At 62.2% G+C, this 16,521-nt stretch overlaps 4 protein-coding genes across 6 annotated transcripts; all 4 read right to left on the bottom strand.

The window, feature by feature from the left end:
- Window positions 1-318: 318 nt before the first annotated feature.
- Window positions 319-4,676, bottom strand: ABB37_04265 (Kinesin putativekinesin; the record flags this gene model as incomplete). Its single annotated transcript, XM_015801879.1, has 1 exon — window positions 319-4,676. The coding sequence occupies exon 1, from the start codon at window positions 4,222-4,224 to the stop codon at window positions 319-321; it is 3,906 nt and encodes a 1,301-aa protein (XP_015659280.1). The 5' UTR covers window positions 4,225-4,676.
- Window positions 4,677-5,235: 559 nt separating this feature from the next.
- Window positions 5,236-9,152, bottom strand: ABB37_04264 (hypothetical protein; the record flags this gene model as incomplete). 2 transcript variants are annotated; one of them, XM_015801877.1, is made up of 1 exon in its annotated part: window positions 5,236-9,152. In XM_015801877.1, exon 1 carries the CDS (start codon window positions 8,920-8,922, stop codon window positions 5,236-5,238), a length of 3,687 nt encoding a protein of 1,228 aa, XP_015659278.1. In that variant the 5' UTR covers window positions 8,923-9,152. The 2 variants fall into 2 exon arrangements, with proteins under 2 accessions (XP_015659278.1, XP_015659279.1); XM_015801878.1 differs by having other exon boundaries at window positions 5,236-9,067.
- Window positions 9,153-9,748: 596 nt separating this feature from the next.
- Window positions 9,749-12,887, bottom strand: ABB37_04263 (hypothetical protein; the record flags this gene model as incomplete). The annotated part of the gene is made up of 1 exon (XM_015801876.1): window positions 9,749-12,887. The coding sequence occupies exon 1, from the start codon at window positions 12,740-12,742 to the stop codon at window positions 9,749-9,751; it is 2,994 nt and encodes a 997-aa protein (XP_015659277.1). The 5' UTR covers window positions 12,743-12,887.
- Window positions 12,888-13,302: 415 nt separating this feature from the next.
- On the bottom strand, window positions 13,303-16,357 carry ABB37_04262 (hypothetical protein; the record flags this gene model as incomplete). Of its 2 annotated transcripts, none has more annotated exons than XM_015801874.1 (1): window positions 13,303-16,357. In XM_015801874.1, the coding sequence occupies exon 1, from the start codon at window positions 16,198-16,200 to the stop codon at window positions 13,303-13,305; it is 2,898 nt and encodes a 965-aa protein (XP_015659275.1). In that variant the 5' UTR covers window positions 16,201-16,357. The 2 variants fall into 2 exon arrangements, with proteins under 2 accessions (XP_015659275.1, XP_015659276.1); XM_015801875.1 differs by having other exon boundaries at window positions 13,303-16,351.
- Window positions 16,358-16,521: the final 164 nt, after the last annotated feature.

Below are 16,521 nucleotides of genomic sequence, written 5' to 3'. Positions count from 1 at the left end.
CAGATGTATTTCGTTTGCTTGTCTTTGTCGCACACACATCTCTTTCTTCGGTAGTTGTGTACCCAAAAGGGGTCTTTCTTTACCTCATACAGATAACCCTGTCGCGCACCTCAATGAGTCTCTATGTGTGTGTGTGTGTGTGTGTGTGTGCAATGCACATTGGCTCCCCAACGTAGCGGCAGCAGCAGTAATAACAATGGGAGGTAGAAGAAGGAAAATCGAAAACGAAAAGATTCGAAAGGAGCTGGAAAGACAGATGAATGTTTCGACTACCGCTTCGTATAAAAGATTCCTTTTGTCTTGCTTTCTTGCCATGCGTCATTGCAGCTGCCTCCGCATTGCCTCCCTTGCCTGATAGAGCTGCGCCAGCTGCGCATCGGCGGCCGCGTTACCCGTAGACGGAAACTGAGGAAAGTAGGGGTTGCTCTGCGCGCGCGCCGACGCCGCACCATTCGCCGCCGCCGCCGCTGTCGTTGTCGCTGTCACCGGCGCTGGGGAAGTCCTCGACAGCCCTGCCAAGGACGGGGGAGGGGTCGACGACAGGGGCGCGGGTTGTCGCTGCTGCTGCTGCTGTTGCGCGTTGTCATTGCTGTTGCGGAGCGGATGAAGGTGAAAGGGACGAGTTGGACTTTGTGTGGCCCCGCCCACCCCACCCGCCACACTCGGCACCGCGGCCGCCATCCACCCATTCGCCTTGGTCAAACCAAGCACCGCGGATGAGGCGCCGGCAGGGTGAGACGCATGCACGCCTGTTGATGCTGGCCCCGTTGCGGCTGTTGAGGATGACGATGATGATGCGAGGCCCCGCAATACCGTGCCCTCTTCCTGCCGTGACAGCTCCAGCGTAGGCGCCGACGACGACGACGATAACGCGTGCGGCCGCGGTTGTGAAGAAGACAGGAATGCTGCGGACGACGGTGGTGGTGGTGGCAGCTGCTGGTCCGCGGATGCGTACGTGGGCGGGAGAGAGGCGAGCCGGTTCGGTGCCCGTGCGCTGGCAGGCAATCCAATGAGATCCGCGTTCGGCACACGTGACAGTACGGTGGAAGTCGCCGCAGACGAGGTAAGGGGCAGAGTGCACGGCGTCGAAGGCTGCCACGGCGGCGCAGTGCCCGCGGCGGCGACGGCCGCGGTTGTGTTAACCGGCGCGGAGTAAGGATAGGCACGACTGACGGCAGTGGTGGATGGCACAGTGGCAGAGAGAGTATGATAGCCGTCCCCGTCATCGCAACTACCACCGATATTGTTGTGGTTGCGGCGGGCCGTGTCTCTGTACACCTCATGCAGAAGGGCCTCTTCGTTGTTCTGAATAGGGGGTGGTGCGGTGGATTCCCCGAGCTTTGCTGTCGTCACGCTGCTGCGACAGCTGCCGTTGCTCGGCTCTTTCGTGGCCGCTGGGGAGGCGGGCGTGCCGTCTGCTGCCCCCAACACCGTTCGCAACTCCATCGCCAAGCCGACCTGCTGCGCCTCCTGGCGTCCTCGCAGCGCGTGCCGTTGCTGTTGCTGCACCGCGAGCTGCACCTGCTGCTGCCGAGCAGTAAACCACTTCTCAAAATCGCGCACGAGCTGCTCCTGCGCGTGCTTCAAGTACACGTGCATGCCATCGATTTCCTCTTTGGCCTGACGCAGCTCCGCGGCGTAGGTGTTGTACTTCTCCTTCGTGGTGCGCAGCTGCTCCAGCCAGTTCGCTTCCTCGCTGTCCACCGCGTCGACCCCCTCCACCGCTCGCTCCGCGCGCCGACGCTGAATCTGTGTCTTGAGGTGCTTCATCGCGTCGACGCAGGCGTTCAGCTGCTGCGCAGTGGCCTTGCACGACGCGTACTTCGGTTTCAGAAGCTGCTTCGTCTCCTCCACCTTGTTCTGCGCTTCGTAGGTGGCCTTGAAGGTTTCTAGCGCCTGCGCGCGGTCCTGCACAAGCTGCTCATCCATCAGAACGTCTACCGCAGAGCGAGAGTCATCCAGGCTGCCCGGCGCGAGCACACCGCCAACTCCACCGACGCTGCTGCGCTGTTCCGTGTCGGAAGCTCGCGGCTGCGGCAGCCCTTTTTTGCTCTCGAGGAACGCCGTCGCCGCGGCGGCTTCCGCCTCCGTCAGCTGCCCCTGTTGCGCGAGCGTCGTCACGCGTGTCAAGGCGGCTTGGGCGGCCGCCTCAGCGGCCACTCTTGACATGGCAGGGCTCGGCTGTTGCGTGTTCTCCTGCGGCGTACCATCGCGATGATGACGAAAGGACTGCCGAAGCTCATAGATGAGCTGCTTTGCCGCCTGGTAGATCTGTCGGCGCAGCTCCGCGTCCGAGGCGTGCGGCGAGGTAGCACCTGTGAACTGAAAGCCTCTCCAGTCGGCATCCCCAGCGTCGTCAGCCGCCTCCGCGGCGGAGGTGCCGCTGCTACGACTACTACTCGTGACTGTCTGCGTCGGGGCGTTGTAGCGCGCACCGATGCTTCCACCACCACCAGCACCGCCAACTCCGCCAACCCCGCTCGCACCTGCCCGCTTTAGCACCGTCAGCAGCATCTGCAGCTCGTTTTCTTTCAGCTGCAGGCTTTGCCGTAACGCCAGTACCTGTGCCTCGCTCTCATCGAGAAGCGCCCGTTGCTCCGCCGCCTGCGTGGCTGCTGCTGTCGCCGCAATAGCCGGTGCAGCACCTCCAACACCGTTGCTGCTGCGCTCCGCTACGCCCCCTTTGATGAGCCGTTCACGTAGCACGTCATAGCAGTAGTACATGCGTGCCATGTCTCCATTAAAGCCCGTGAGACGCGAACCCCAATCGCCGTCCACCGCCGCGCGCTGCACGAAGGCGTCGACCATCCGGCGACAGATATCCCTCTCGTCATCGGACAAGGCGCGATCTGCAGCGAGGGTGGTGCTGCTGCCGCTGCCACCGCCGTTGGCGCGGAGGTACGCCACCTCATCCCTCAGCTGCGCCACCTCCGCCTTGAGCTTCCGCACGAGCAGCACCGGGTCCGTCTCTACGTTCACCTGCGGCGCCTGCCGAATCAGCGCGACGCGCTGCGCAAACTGACAGGTGCTAATCGTCTCCGCGACCTGCGAGGCGACGACGTGGGCCGTAGCCAGCATCGCGGTCTTGCAGTTGCGGCCGAGACTGTCGCGCAGGACCATGGTGAGGAAGGAGTTGCGGTACGGCACGTGATCCCGCACGCCCTTCGCCTTCTCACTCAGCGCCACGATGACCTGCTCTAAGAAGTGCAGAGAGAGGTTGATATGCTTCGCCTCTGTCAGGATGGTGCCCGAGACGCCGGTCTTGCTCACCCGCTCACTTCCGGCGAGGTCCACCAGGTTCAGCTTCGAGCGCCGCACCGTCGAGGTGGTGGCCGAGCGAGCTTCGAGGTAGACGCTGAATACGCAGTGCGACCGCGACGACGTCTTGTTCATGGGCGTCTCGCAGTACAGCCGGTTCGTGTCGCCGAGAAAGAGAAGGTTTAACGCGTCGGACAGCGTTGGCGCGCTGTGCTGCTCCAAGCCGCGCAGGACTATGTCGTCCTCCATCTCATGGATCGTCACGGGCGGCAGCTCCTCCAGCGTGCGGGCGTCGTGGCCGTGGTTCAGCAGGTCCTGGCCTTTATCGTTGTAGATTTGCAGGTAGGAAATGGCGATGCTGAAGGTGGTGGCCGCGTCATCATAGCTGTCGTTGACATCGCCACCCTCCCGTCGGCGGGCAACGGCGTCGTAGATCATTGCCATCGCACGCGGGATCAACCCCCGATCCTGGTAGCTGTCCGTACCCCCCGTAATGCTGTACGTCTTGCCGCTGCCGGTCTGCCCGTAGGCGAAAACGGTGCTGTTCAGCCCTGCCAGCATCGACGCCACGCAATCTTTTGCGACGGTGTTGAAGACGTCCTCCTGCGTCGCGGTCGGCTTGAAGACGCGGTCAAAGCGGTAGCGGAAGTCGACCACCGAGTTGTTGATCACGTCGTCTGGCGCCGGCGGGGACTCCGCTGCTGCTGCTGCTGCTGCCGCCAGACCACCTCCTGCAGCGGCGCTACGCTGTGCCTCCTGCAGCAGCCGCTGCGTGGTGTGAAGGTGCATGATCGACTTATGGAAGTCATCTTCGATCTCGTACTGGCAGGTACGCGGCGAGGGCCCTGCCGCGCTGGACGAGATGGCGTTGTTGTCGCTCGACGCAAGCAGCCGGCTTTGCTGCGAGGTTGGTGGAGGCCGGATGCGGAGGTACACTCGAATGCCCTCCTCGCCGTTTTGTGTCATGTTTTTTTTTTTCTAGTTCTAATTCAAGTTTATTCGCTGTCTCCCGTGTGTGTTCTATATAGAAATAAATTGTGTAGTTCAAGGTTTTGTGTGGGAGACGGCGTCTGGCGTGGAGCGTCAGCTGAATGGCACGGGCTGCTGTGACACAACGCTTCCAGTTTTCTTTTTTAAAGGCGAAAGTTAGCCAGCAGAAATCCTTACCGCGTCCCTTCGAGTATTTGCGGAGCTTCAAAACAACAATAAAAAATAATCTTCGTCAGAAAAGGCTCAAGTAATGGACATAAAAAATACATCATAGCAGAGGTGAATGAAGGAGAGAGAGAACCCTCGCACCCGCGCACACGCAGGCGAGCAGGAACGTACGGGCTGGAAAGAACCCCGCCGCAGAGCCCAGAGTAAGACGGAGGGGAGGGAGGGAGGAGGAGGAGGAGGAGGGCCTTGAGATCAGCCCTTCATCCGCCATCACGACGAAAGAGAAAGAAGTGAGGAGAGAGAAGATGTTCAGCGGACGAATAATCCGATTCGAAAGGTAACTACAACGGGTTCGCTGAGAGGAGGAGAAAAACTAGACCCCCCCCCCCGCCCCCACACAAAGTTGGGGAGCATCAACGCTATTCATGAAGCCGCGTGACACGGCGCCAACGCCACGCGTGTCTGCCCGCTTAGAAAACAAAAAGAAAATACTAATTATTTCCAATGAAACGGTGTTCGATGTCGTGCATGCAGGAAAAACAAAGGAATTGGCTGGTGCGTTCTCTCGATCGCTCTCTCTCTATATAAATAAAATATGTGGCTTAATGTACAATGGAAAAGACAAAAGAAAAGAATATACGCACACAGTGCTCACGCATGGCGTGTCTAAGCTAACGAGGTGAACAATGAGGAAATAATAAAAGTAATCAAGAGAAAGAAGATCAAAGAGATCAGCAAAGGGGCATTCAACCACACCCCACTCTTCGTTTGTGTGTGCGTGTGCGTGTGCGTGTGTCCGAGTCAGTAGTCTCGCGTGCTCTATGACGGCGACATCGCTACACCGACCTCGCCGGCGTCACGGGCCGAGTACGCAGAGGCGTGCGACGACGAGAGCCAACTTGCGTCGACACCACCGCCGAAACTGTCCTCCGTGTCCGAGCCCCGCTGCGACCCGTTCGCCTTGGCGTCCGGAAGTGCCGACTTCTGCGGGTAAAAGCCCTCGCTCCGTGCAGTGCGCCGCTGTACAGCGGCGGAAGACACGGTCGGCCCAGTTGCCGCGGATAGCGTTGGAGTCGGTGCGTTCGTTGATGTGGGAAGCGGGTGAATGGCGAAGCGTGTCCGCGCCACCGCTTCTGCCGCCGCCGCCGCTGCTGTTGAGCTCGTCGGCGTTGCTGTCGATGGGCGTCGCGTTGGTTGTGTGCGCTGCACCGCCAAAGCCGCCGCTGTGGGGGCTGAGTAGCCCGATATAACCCCGTCAGCGCCTCCCCTACCCACAGCGACGCCGCCGCCGCTGATGTGCGAGTTGGGTCGACGCACCGGTGGGGCGGGAAGAGCTGCAAGGAGGGCGTCGCTGAGAGCCGCAGCCGCAGCACCGCGGTAAACCGCTGGGATGGCGCGGCTACTGCCGCCGGTGCCGGTGGTGGTGGTGGTAGTGGAGGGGGCTGTGAGCTCAGACAGAAGGAGCCGCTGCTGCAGCGCGTGTACGACCGGGTCTGCGGACTCCACGCCGCCTGTTTGGTTGAGCTGATATGCTGGATGCAAAAGGTAGTCACGCGGCGGAGGCAGCATCGATGGGGGAGAAGAGGCGTCGTAGCCATTCGTGTTGACGGCTGCTGCTGCTGCTGATGCCGCGGCGTCGTCGTCGTTTGGGTCACGGTTACCATCATCCAGATAAAGGCGTCGCAGGCGATCGATGTGCCGCGAGACGGCTTCCTGTGCCGTGCCTGGTGCGCCTGAACGCTGCGCTGCGGCATCGTTTTGAATCCTCTTCACCGTCGCCGACGCTGTTGTGGCTGGACTCGCGATAGTGCCGTCGGAAAGCGTGAAGGGGACGGCTCCACGACGTGCCACCGGTGCCGCTTCTGTGGTGCTGCCCGGCAGGTCTTGCGGTGCGGTTTGGGTGGTGGATACGCCATGGCGGACCGGCGAGAGCAGCAGCAGCGACGTCAGGTCATCCACGTCGTCGCTGGCGGTGTCTGCCTCCTTTTCATTTCCGCCAGGTGCTCTGACGTGTCTCGTCTCAGCGCCGGCACCCGCAACACTGGAGCGACGCCTCGGTGAGGGCCACGTGGGCGTCGCATCCGCCTTCAGCGGCACACAGAGGAGACGCAGGCGGCGCCCCTCTGCGTCGTCGCCTTCCTCCCCCTCCTCCTCGTCATCTGCCGCAGCGGAGAGCAGCAGGTGCACCGGAAGGCTGTCCTGCAGTGACATCGCCTCGTAGACGAGGCACTGCTGTAACGCGGGAATACCAGTGCGCAGCGCCACCTCGTCCTTCACCGCACCGATGGTCACCGGCGATGGCGGCTGTGCTGCCTCGGTCGACGACGGTGCGGCACCCTCCTCGTTTAACGCGTCTGCTGGAGTTGCCTGCGAGGGCAACACCATGTGCACCACGAGGCCGAAGAGGGAGGCAATGTCGCCGTCGTCCGCATGGGGAGCCGCACGTCGCTGCTGCTGCTGCTGCTGCTGGGCTTCGTAACGCCGGAGAAGCGCAGCGTAGTGCTCAAGGGTGTCCGTAGGCGGCAGCTCCTCCACCGACTCCGCTAACACCGCCACCTCCAGTTCCACCTCCGCTTGGTCCTGCTTGCTGTGCTTCAGGAGACTGCGTTTGCGGGCGGAGTTGACACCCGCTGCTCGCGCATGTCTGTGGGAAGTCGCTGGAGCGCCACCACCGCCACCGAGCACGGTGGAGTGGCCGGGAAGAGAACTGTTAAAGGATTGTGCCACGTATGAATCCAAGATGGGCGACGCCCCGGCCAGATGCGGTGACGCACTGAAGCGCGCTCCACCACCACCAGCGCCTGCGGATGATGATGGCAAGCCAAACCGATGAGAAGGGTGCTGGACCGAATCGGCGGGGTCGGGAAAAGCCGGCTGCTGCTGTTGCGCGGACGGCGGCAGCGAGTACGCACCGGGAGGAGGCGCCACACCTGTACGGCTGCTACTACGCTGTGCCCTATCGTTCGCGTGAACGTCGTCTCCGTCGTCGTCACAGCCTCCGTATCGACAACGGCTGGAGGTCGGAGGATCACCAGATCCGCGACGCTGGTCGTTATCCCACGCGGCAGGGCCAGGCGGCCCGCTGCCTCGCCGCGTGGTGGATGCCGGCCACGCAGTTCGAGCGCGGTGGTGAGCGGATAAGACTGGCACCGTGAGGTCGACCGCCGTGTCCTCGTCCAATCCGCTGCAGCTTCCACCACGGCGTTTGTTGGAGGCATCGTCGAGGGTCCTTTGCGAACGATCTCTCGCGCTTTCTCTCCCCGCTGGACCCAAGGAGGGACGCGGATTGAGTCGATTGCTCGGGCTGTTGGCGCGTGGCGGTGGTGCTCGTATGTCGGCCCCCCTCGCCGCTCCTTCTCTGTCTCTGCCTCCTACGGGAGGTGATTGCCTGTGTAGACTTTGGAAGCTCGTCGAGCTCAACGCATCACGTGCGTTCCACCCCAGCTGCTGCTGCTGCTGCTCTAACTGTTGTACGGTAAGCGGAGGTCCCCGCAATGACGGTGCTGCTGCTGTCGCCGCGCTATGTGAGTCCACGGTGTCGCAGGCAGGCGCCAGCACCGTGCCTCGGCCCAGCACCCGCGCCTCCCTCGCCGACGTCTTCTCCTTCTTGCCGTTTCTCTTCGCCTTGGATGTTGGTTCTGCGGCATCTCGATGCCTGTTATGGTGATGGCGGTGCTTGTGGTCCTTCTCGTGAGAGCGGCCCGAAAGGGGATGCGAGTGGCGACCCCGGCTGCCGCCGGAGGACACCGTCCCGGGCGACGGCGTGCGAGACGCACTCCTCCTGCCCTTCCTGCCCTTCTTCTTCTCTGGAGTACTATTCGATGAGTCCTTCCGCTTCTCGTCGGCGGCACGACGAGCACTGCTGCGACGCCTCGCTGCTATGGCGGACGGCGACGGCGTCAGCCCCCGCTCGCGCAGGTAGCGCGGCGGGCCCTGCAGCTCCGCCGGGGGTGCCCGGGGCGCGTCGGGGGCCATTGGGCTGATGCTGTGTCGCCCACGGCTGAGCGGACCGCCGCCGCGCAACACCGCCGCCACGCGTGGACTGCGAGCCCGCGCCAAGGAGACGTCGCGCGCCGTGCCGGGAGACACGATGGAGGTGAAGGTCTGACGAGAGGCAAAGCGCTGCGGCGGATGAGGGTGCGAAAGGGAGGCGGTGCGGATGGTAGAGGACGAGACGAAGGAAGTCGGCGCGGAGCCGCGCGTCCGCTGCGAGGAGGTGTCCGACTGCGATGCTGACAAGGACGAGTGAAGAGACGCGAATGAGGTGGTGTCGAGGTCAGCCGCTGTCGCTTTCCGTGCCCGTGATAGCCGTGAAGGGTGGGGGTGACTTCCACGCTCCGCCGCCGCGCTGGCGTGGGCCGTGCTGTTGGGCTTCGGTGGTGTGTTTGATGGAGCGCGATTCCCTGCCTCTACGGTAAACGCGATGCCGCTGCTCGTCGTGCGGTCGGCGGACCCCTCCACCTCGAACTCGATCGACTCCGGCGTGGGAGGGGTGGCGAGAAGCATGGCAACTCAATCAGCGCCGATAGAAAAACAAAGGATGATTTCTTCTCTTTCTTTTAAATGGAGTAAACAAAGCTGGTAAGGCGGCAGAGCAGCAAAAGCTTCTAATGACTGTTGTGCACACGTTTATCCCTCAAGCATGATGACTGCACACGTGTAGCGGCTCGTCAAGGGGGGAGGGGAGAGGAAAGGAGGGAGTGTGACGGACCGCTGGAGTGTTTCCTTTCCCACCTTCACAAAGGAGGGGGAAAGCGTGAGGAAAGGTACGTAATGCACCAACCCCCGGTAGAGGCCAGCGCAAGAGGGTATCAGACAGCAAGACGTGGATGTGGAAGGTCGACACAGACCGACACCTTTTTTCCTGAGCCAAAGGCGACGTGCCGCACTGCAAGGTCATCGTCAACTACAGTGTTGGCAAGGGGGGGGGGGGCCGGAATGAAGCCGGGCCCGATGCATGGCACAAGGAATATCAAGGAGAGAAACACCGCACAGTCCAAAGAGCTGGACGGTCGCGCGTTGATACTTGTCGTCTTAAATCATCGGTGAGTGTGTGCATGTGTGTGAAAGCGCAGTTCGCGTTGCCTTCCAGCGAAAACAGACAAGCCCAGAAAACACCACTGCAGTCCACATCATCGCCACCACTTGCCTCATCCCCTCAAAAAAAAAAAAGGAACTGCGAGGTCGCTCCCGTCTTTCGCGCAAAGAAGCTCACAGTTGGCGCAGTTGCTGCGTACACACACGTGCGTGGGCCACTGCTCTGGGTGACTGCCTTGTCGTACTGGTCTCAACTCTCTCGCCTCCTCCCTCTCGACTTCTATATATGCACACTTTAAAACAGGAAGCTGTACCGTTCTTTGAGAATCGCACACGCACGCGCGCTCAGTAGCGGCGGCTCGCGACGCTTCTCAAACGACGGCGGTGCGGCGGACCCGTGCACCGGCGCGGCCTCCAGCCCCAGCAACCGCGCGTGCCGTGCGCGCACAAAGTAGGCTAGCTGGACATCCGGCGCATCGGGGGCGCCACGTTGTGTGTCCGGCCACAGCAGACCGGACGGGGTTGGCGCCGCCGCCTCCATCCCCACCGTATCGGCCGCGGGGTCGCTCGCAGCGCCGTCTTTTGCTGTTTCGGCAGGGAGACCGGCAGACGGTAGCGGCAGCAGCAAAGGCTGCTCTACGTTCATCCACACCAGCACCAGCGCCTTCAACCACTCAATCAGTAGCACAGCCGGCGCCGAGGAGGCTTGTGCGTCGACGGTGGTGGTGGTGGTGGTGACCGATTCAGAAGTCTGCTCACTCTCCACGCGGCTGCACCCGGCATCGAGCCGCAACGACAGGCACGGCCCACCGCTCAAGGGCGGCGCACTCACCGCCACGCCTTTGGCACCACCACCACCGCCGCTGTTGTTGATGCCGCTGCGCTTCGCCTTCGTACTCTGCAGCGGGTTCACTACTTTGAAGTGGTGGACGCGTGCAGCGGGTGGTGGTGGTGGTGGTGCCGTTGCTGCCGCTGCTAATTTCGCGCTCTCTGGTTGTGGGGGCCGTGGCTGCCGTTCCTTGTCCATCGACACTGCCAGCGCCACGGCGGTCACCGCCTCGATCAGCGTCGGCAAGATGAGTTCCAGCGCATCGCCGCATCGCTCGTACACGGAGCGGCGCCGCGTGGTGCGCTGGCGCCGGCGGTGACGTGCGGCGGTTGCGTGCGCGGCGGACGATGCTGAGGTTGATGTTGCTGCTAGAGACGTCGGCGACGAAACCGACGAGGGTAACGGCGGTGCGGCGCTGGTATTACTGTTGTTGTTGAACACCACAGAGACAGGAAAAGATGCGGAGTGCGCCGACTCGCTCTGCTGCTGCTGCTGCTGCTTCCACGCGAGGTACAACGTTTCCAATGCCTCTTGGCTGCTCTCCACCGCCATAAACGGTTCGTCCTCCTCACCGCCCACCGACGGTTGCGAGTTGGAGGCGGGGCGAGGGTTTTTGTTCACGCAGCACGCTGTGGCCGCCGAACCACTCGGCATGCTCGACGCGTTCATGAGGATGTCATGCAACACATACAAGTACCACAGCGCCTCCACACAGAAGACGTTGCTGTCGCCTTCTAGCGAGTTCACCGCCGAGGACGGCAGCGGCAGCGTCGCCCGCGAACGCGCGGTGGCCACGTACGCCGTCTTCACCACTGCATCGAGCACAACGCTGAGGAGGTGGTGGATGCCGTCGGCGTGCTGCACGGCGAAGAGCATGCGCGCCGCGACCTCGGTCCGGCTGAGCCACATCTCACACAACTTCCCGATGCTTGTACACGCGGCAACGGGGCAGATGCGGCGTGGATTGAGTAGGCGTGCCCATTCAGCACAGATGTGCGGCTGCAGGACGGCGAAGACGTGTTTGTTCGCCGTGCACTGACGCGAGATCCACTGCGCGGAGGGCGGGGGAAGTGGGACGACGGGGTCCACCTCGAACACCGCGTCCTTCGACTCCGCTACCGCCGCCGCCGGTGAGGTGGAGGCGTCCGTGGATCGGGTTTCCGCCTTTAGCACCGCATCGCGCTTTTCATCACGTGCGGCTTCATCCTTTGCGGCTGTGACCGCCACCTCTGCTTCGCCGTCGCTGTCCGTGCCACTGCTGCTGCTGCTCTCGCTGCTGCTGCCGCTGCTGCTGCTCTCGCTGCCGCGGTTCTTGTTCTTGTCGTGTGCGTCAGCCCTTCCATCTTCATGCGACGCGACGCCGTACCCCGGTGCAACGCCTCCTTCCTCCTCTTCTTCCGTTTCGCCCCGACTACGCCTCGTTCTCTTATCGCGTGTCGCCGGCGCAGCAGCAGCGACGTGTCCGCGCTGATGACGGTGCTTTCGCCGTCGGCGTGCCGTACGCGTAATGATGTCCTCTTCCCCCTCGCGATGGATCGCCTCTTCACCCCCTTCGCCGCTCTCACGCGTGCGCTTTACGCCATTCTCGCGCCCCAACACGTCGCCCGCATTCAACAGCTCCGGCTGGTGCAGCCCTGCTAGACAGTCCGGGCCCGCACGGAGCAGCGGCGGCGGCACAAACACGTACGCCCGCCGTGCCCGTTCCACCTGAAACGACTCCGTGCGCCACGCCAGCAACGTGTCCTGCTGCAGCAACGAGTAGAGCCGCCAGCGGTAGTACAGCAGAGAGGGGTGGTTGAACTTCTCGCCCAAGAAGGCGAAGGCCGGGTTGCGACGCGTCAGCTCGCGCTTTACGATCTCCTCCTCCGTTGTCGGGCCGCCATGGACGACCACCGTCGCCAATAGATCCATCAGCGTGGTTTGCTCCAGCGGCAGATCAGCCGGGATGCGCAGCCGCGGTGCGTGCAAGGGAACGTCCAGGCCTTCCTCCACGTACGCGTACGGCTGCGCAGGTGGCAGTGATGGAGGGGGAAGGATGCAAGGAGCAGCGGAGGGGCCGAGGATGCCGGCCGAGTCGCTCGTGCTTGAAAGCACCGCAGCACTGCTATTCGCGATGCCTATATTGCTCCTGCTACTAATGTTGCTGCTGCTGACCGTTGGATGGAGCGCATCGAGAACACCATGCTGCTGCTGCGCACGCATCGGTTCATATAAAGCGTAAGGCGAAGAAGAAGCGGCAGCATTCGCGCCTCCTGCGAGGGGCGCTGCGTCACCGCCATCCAACGCGCTACTCACGTGGGCGGTGTCATACAACACCGTTGCGCTCTCAAAGCCGACCTCGTCACGACCGAGATCGTTATTGCCGTCGTCCGCCTCTTCAGTTGACAGAGTGTTCGTGAAGCCACTCGTCGCCACTGCCGCCACCGCCGGTGGTGGTGGCACGGGAGGTGCTCGGCGCATCGGCCTTTGATGTTGTGGATGCTGACGCTGCTTCTGAAAAACAGGAATGGGCGCGTTTTTGTTTGTTTTTCTTCGGTGCGTGCGGGTGCGACAGCAAATATCTTTAAATCGAGCGAAAGATGATCCAGACGCCAATGCACATCCTTTACCGGCGATGCATGAGGGAAATATAAATATGTAAAACGAGAGAGAGAGAGGGAAATCGAGGTGCACAGCTTACACGGAGCTCTATCGCTTTCTTTTTGGTAAATGCAAGTACTCGGCCGTCGCGTGACCTCGCTCTGCGAAGAGGAGCACGGAATTATTACTATTATCATTCTGAACGTGTGTGTGTGTGTGTTCCCGAAAGACTCGCGGCGACTGCGTATCGTCGCATGATAAGCTGACTTTCTTTTGCTTTGTTTCCTCTTTCTTCTTTGGTTCCGCTGACGCACACGTATGTTCCCCTCAACGCTCGCTGAAGCTGCCGAGGAGCGCTGAACAACAGCGAACGCACCTGCAGCAGCGCGCACCACTAACGACCCCCCCCCCCTCCACAGACACACACACACGCGTGACAACTACAATGGCAGCGACATGACCGCCTCCTTGCGGAACTCCACACGTGTCAGCAGCACCTTCTTCTTCTCCTCGCCCGTCAGCGCCGTGTTCGCCGCCTCCTCCAACGCATCCGTCGGCCGGTCAGACAAGAGCAGTGTCGCCATCAAGTTCAGCGGCGCGAAGACACCACGAATGGGCGAGAGATCGGTCTGTGCCAGCTCAACAAAAAACGTACGTAGCGCCCGCACGTCCTTGTCCACTTGCAACGCACCAAACAAGCTAAAGCGCTTGCGCAGGAGCACCCCGCTCGTTGCCTTGGCGACGCGGCGGGCCATGGCGGTCAGCAGCGTGTCAAAGAGCTTCGCCTCCGCGAGGTGCTGGTGCAGGTAGCGCAGACCCGCGCCGAGGTCGACCAGACACGCCTGTACCCACACATCGATCATCTCGTAGTGGTAGTACACCTCCTCTTTCATGTCGTATGACACCGCCGCGAAGCGCTCCATGTGCGGGGGCAGGATGCTGTCGCAGCACACATCCGCGAAGCTGTCCAGCCACGAAGGGATCTGCTTGTCCTGCAGGTTCCTCCCCTGCGTTCGCATGTCGCTCGCCAGCTCGCGAAAGCGGGCCACATCACGCGTGCTGGACGCGAAGGTCGTCGAACTCAGCTGCTGCAGCTCATCCGCCATGCGCTGCAGGTACGTTGCCGTCTGCTGCGCGGCGCCGGTCCAGTGCAGCTCATCGGGCGAAAGAAAGCCGCCGTGGGTGGCCGTCGTGCGGCGACGTGCGCCGCCAGTACCCACGGGCGATGCCACGCCGGTCATCGTCGTCGCCGCACCAGCAGCGCCTCCACCGCTGACCACGAGTGTGTGCTGCTCGATCTCCGGCAGCAGCCGCGACTGCACCACGTCCATGATGGACATGATCACCGCGGAGCAGATCTGCGCTGACTTGGTGTTCATCGCGCGATGCATCGCCATACGCAGCACAAAGAAGACGTCATCCGGCAGCGTCACCTGGCCTTTGTGGGTGTAGTACCAGAACAACGCCAGGTCCGCTTGGTCCGACGCCCCGCCCAGCATGGTGGTGGTCGCGGCGGTGCCGCCCCCGACGGAGCCGATCAGCTCATCCGCGCTGCTCGCCGCCACGGCGTACAGGTTCTGCAGCCCTGACATAAAAGTCGTTGCGGCAGCGGCGGAGGGCAACGCCGCGCTGGCGAGACTCCGACTGTTGCCGCCTGCCCATCCCGCGGCGGCTGCACCAGCGGCGACAGCAGAAGCAGCAGCGGGGGTGCGCGTACGCGCATCGCCACTACCAGCAGCCCGCGCCGCCGCTGCCGCCGCCTGCGTCGCCGCGTCGCGGATCGCGTGCATCTGCAGGTCGACCGCCTGATCGTACGCGATGGCGAAGTACGTGTTCTGCAGCGGGACGTAGAAGGCTAAGATGTCCTGCATCGAGTTCAGCAGCGCGTTGTCGCGCGTCCTCCACAGACTGTCGGCGGTGTTGTTGCCGCCGATGCTGGAGCTGCCCGCTGCGTCGCTGACCGCGTCGGATTCCCCTTCCCCGCCTGCCGCCGCCGTCTCCTCCTTGCGCCGCCGCGCTTCATACTCCGTTTGCTTCTTCTGAACGAAGGTGAGGTAGATGTAGCCGCAGGAGACGACGTGGCTCATCTCTTCCAGGATCTGATCGGCGCGGCGGGCGCTGGCCACGACGGCGTTTTGGTTGTTGCTACTGCTGCTGGCTGCGGCGGCAGACAGGGGGGAGGAGGCACGAGCTGCCGCGCTACCGGCCGGGCCGGGCGATGACGCACGGGCTTGCTTGCTGTTACTGCTGCTGTCGTTGCGGCTCGACTGCGCGGCAGCCGCGTGCGTCTCCAACTGCGCTAGCACTCCCTTCCGGCGGTCAATGAAGTCGCTTAAGACCGGCACGCAGCGTGCCGTGGCTCTGCTGTGCAGCTCCGTCAGCAGCGTCAGCGGCCCCTGCGCTCCAAACGCCTCGCGGGTGAACTCCTCATCGTTCTCGAAGGCCGCCGCGACGTTGTCGAGGCATTGCGAGACGAGTGCGAGGTGCGTCATGGCCACCTCCGCCGGATCGTCCATTTTCTTCATTTCTCCGTCAATCAGCTTCGCCAGCGCGGCGATGGTGTGATCGGCGATCCAGGTGCTGTAAAGGTTGGCGGCAGTCGACGTTTCGCCGAGCTCCGCCAGCAGCCGCGTGAGCTTCATGATGGTCAGTTTGTCGTTCACCGCGACCGCGTCTTGGATCATCGTCAGCAGACGCGCGTGTACCGTCTCACGTGCGTTACGCATGACATCGCTGATTAACGCGGAGTTGCTGCTGGCTGCCGCCGCGCGAGAGGCGTCCGCCCCATTGATGTGGCTAGCATTACTATTGCCATGAAGACCGTCCTCTTCCGCCATCACATCACCATCCGCCGTGGTCGGTGTAGGTGAAGGCATGGTGCCTGTCACGGCAGATGGCGAGGCGGTCATCAGGACTCGCTGCGCCTCCTTGTACGAGTGCAGGAGCTCCACCGTCTTCTCGATATCCCCTGCCTCCAGTACCGTCGACACCTGCGCCACGTCGCTCTCCATCGCCCGCATCGCCTCCACTATCCTGTTCGTCTCCTGCACGCGCTGCAGCAGCACATCGAGGCGGCGGACTCGTTTAGAGCTGCGCTCCGCCAAGGAGGCGTTCGCCGCCACGGTGCGGGCGAGCGCTGCGCTGCGGTGGACGTACTGTGGCATCAGCCGATACCGCACGTTGTCAATATCGTGCAACGCCGCGTTGAGTTCGCCGTCGGCGTGGACGGACTGGCGAATTTGCTGAAGAAAGGCGTCGCGTCGCCGCACGCTGTCCTGCACGCGCTGCAGAAGCTGGTCGGCGCGCTCCTCGACCGAGTCGATGTGCTTCAGGAGCATCTGATATATATTTGAAAACAATAACACTACTACTAACGACAATACCAACTACCGGAGAACAGCTTCGTCCCTCCTTTACTCAAATGTTTCTGCAAGCAGCGCGGTTACGATACAGGAGATCTTTCCTCCTTCTGTCGAAGCGACAAGTGCTATATCTTGACGAAAACAGGTGGAGTCAACGAAAGAGCGAGGATGGAGGAGTGCGAAGGTTTGATAGGGAGGTCACGAGAGACCGTCAAGCACGTACGAACGGGTCCGACAGACAAGTCGGGGAACTTGGAAATTTAAAAAAGGAAGGTTCCTTTTAGTGATTGCGTCCGA

This window comes from Leptomonas pyrrhocoris (genome assembly GCF_001293395.1).
Source record: "Leptomonas pyrrhocoris isolate H10 chromosome Unknown, whole genome shotgun sequence".
Taxonomy (NCBI): domain Eukaryota; phylum Euglenozoa; class Kinetoplastea; order Trypanosomatida; family Trypanosomatidae; genus Leptomonas; species Leptomonas pyrrhocoris.
The sequence above is the reverse complement of the archived record's forward strand: the minus strand, read 5'-3'. Positions and strand labels throughout refer to the sequence as shown.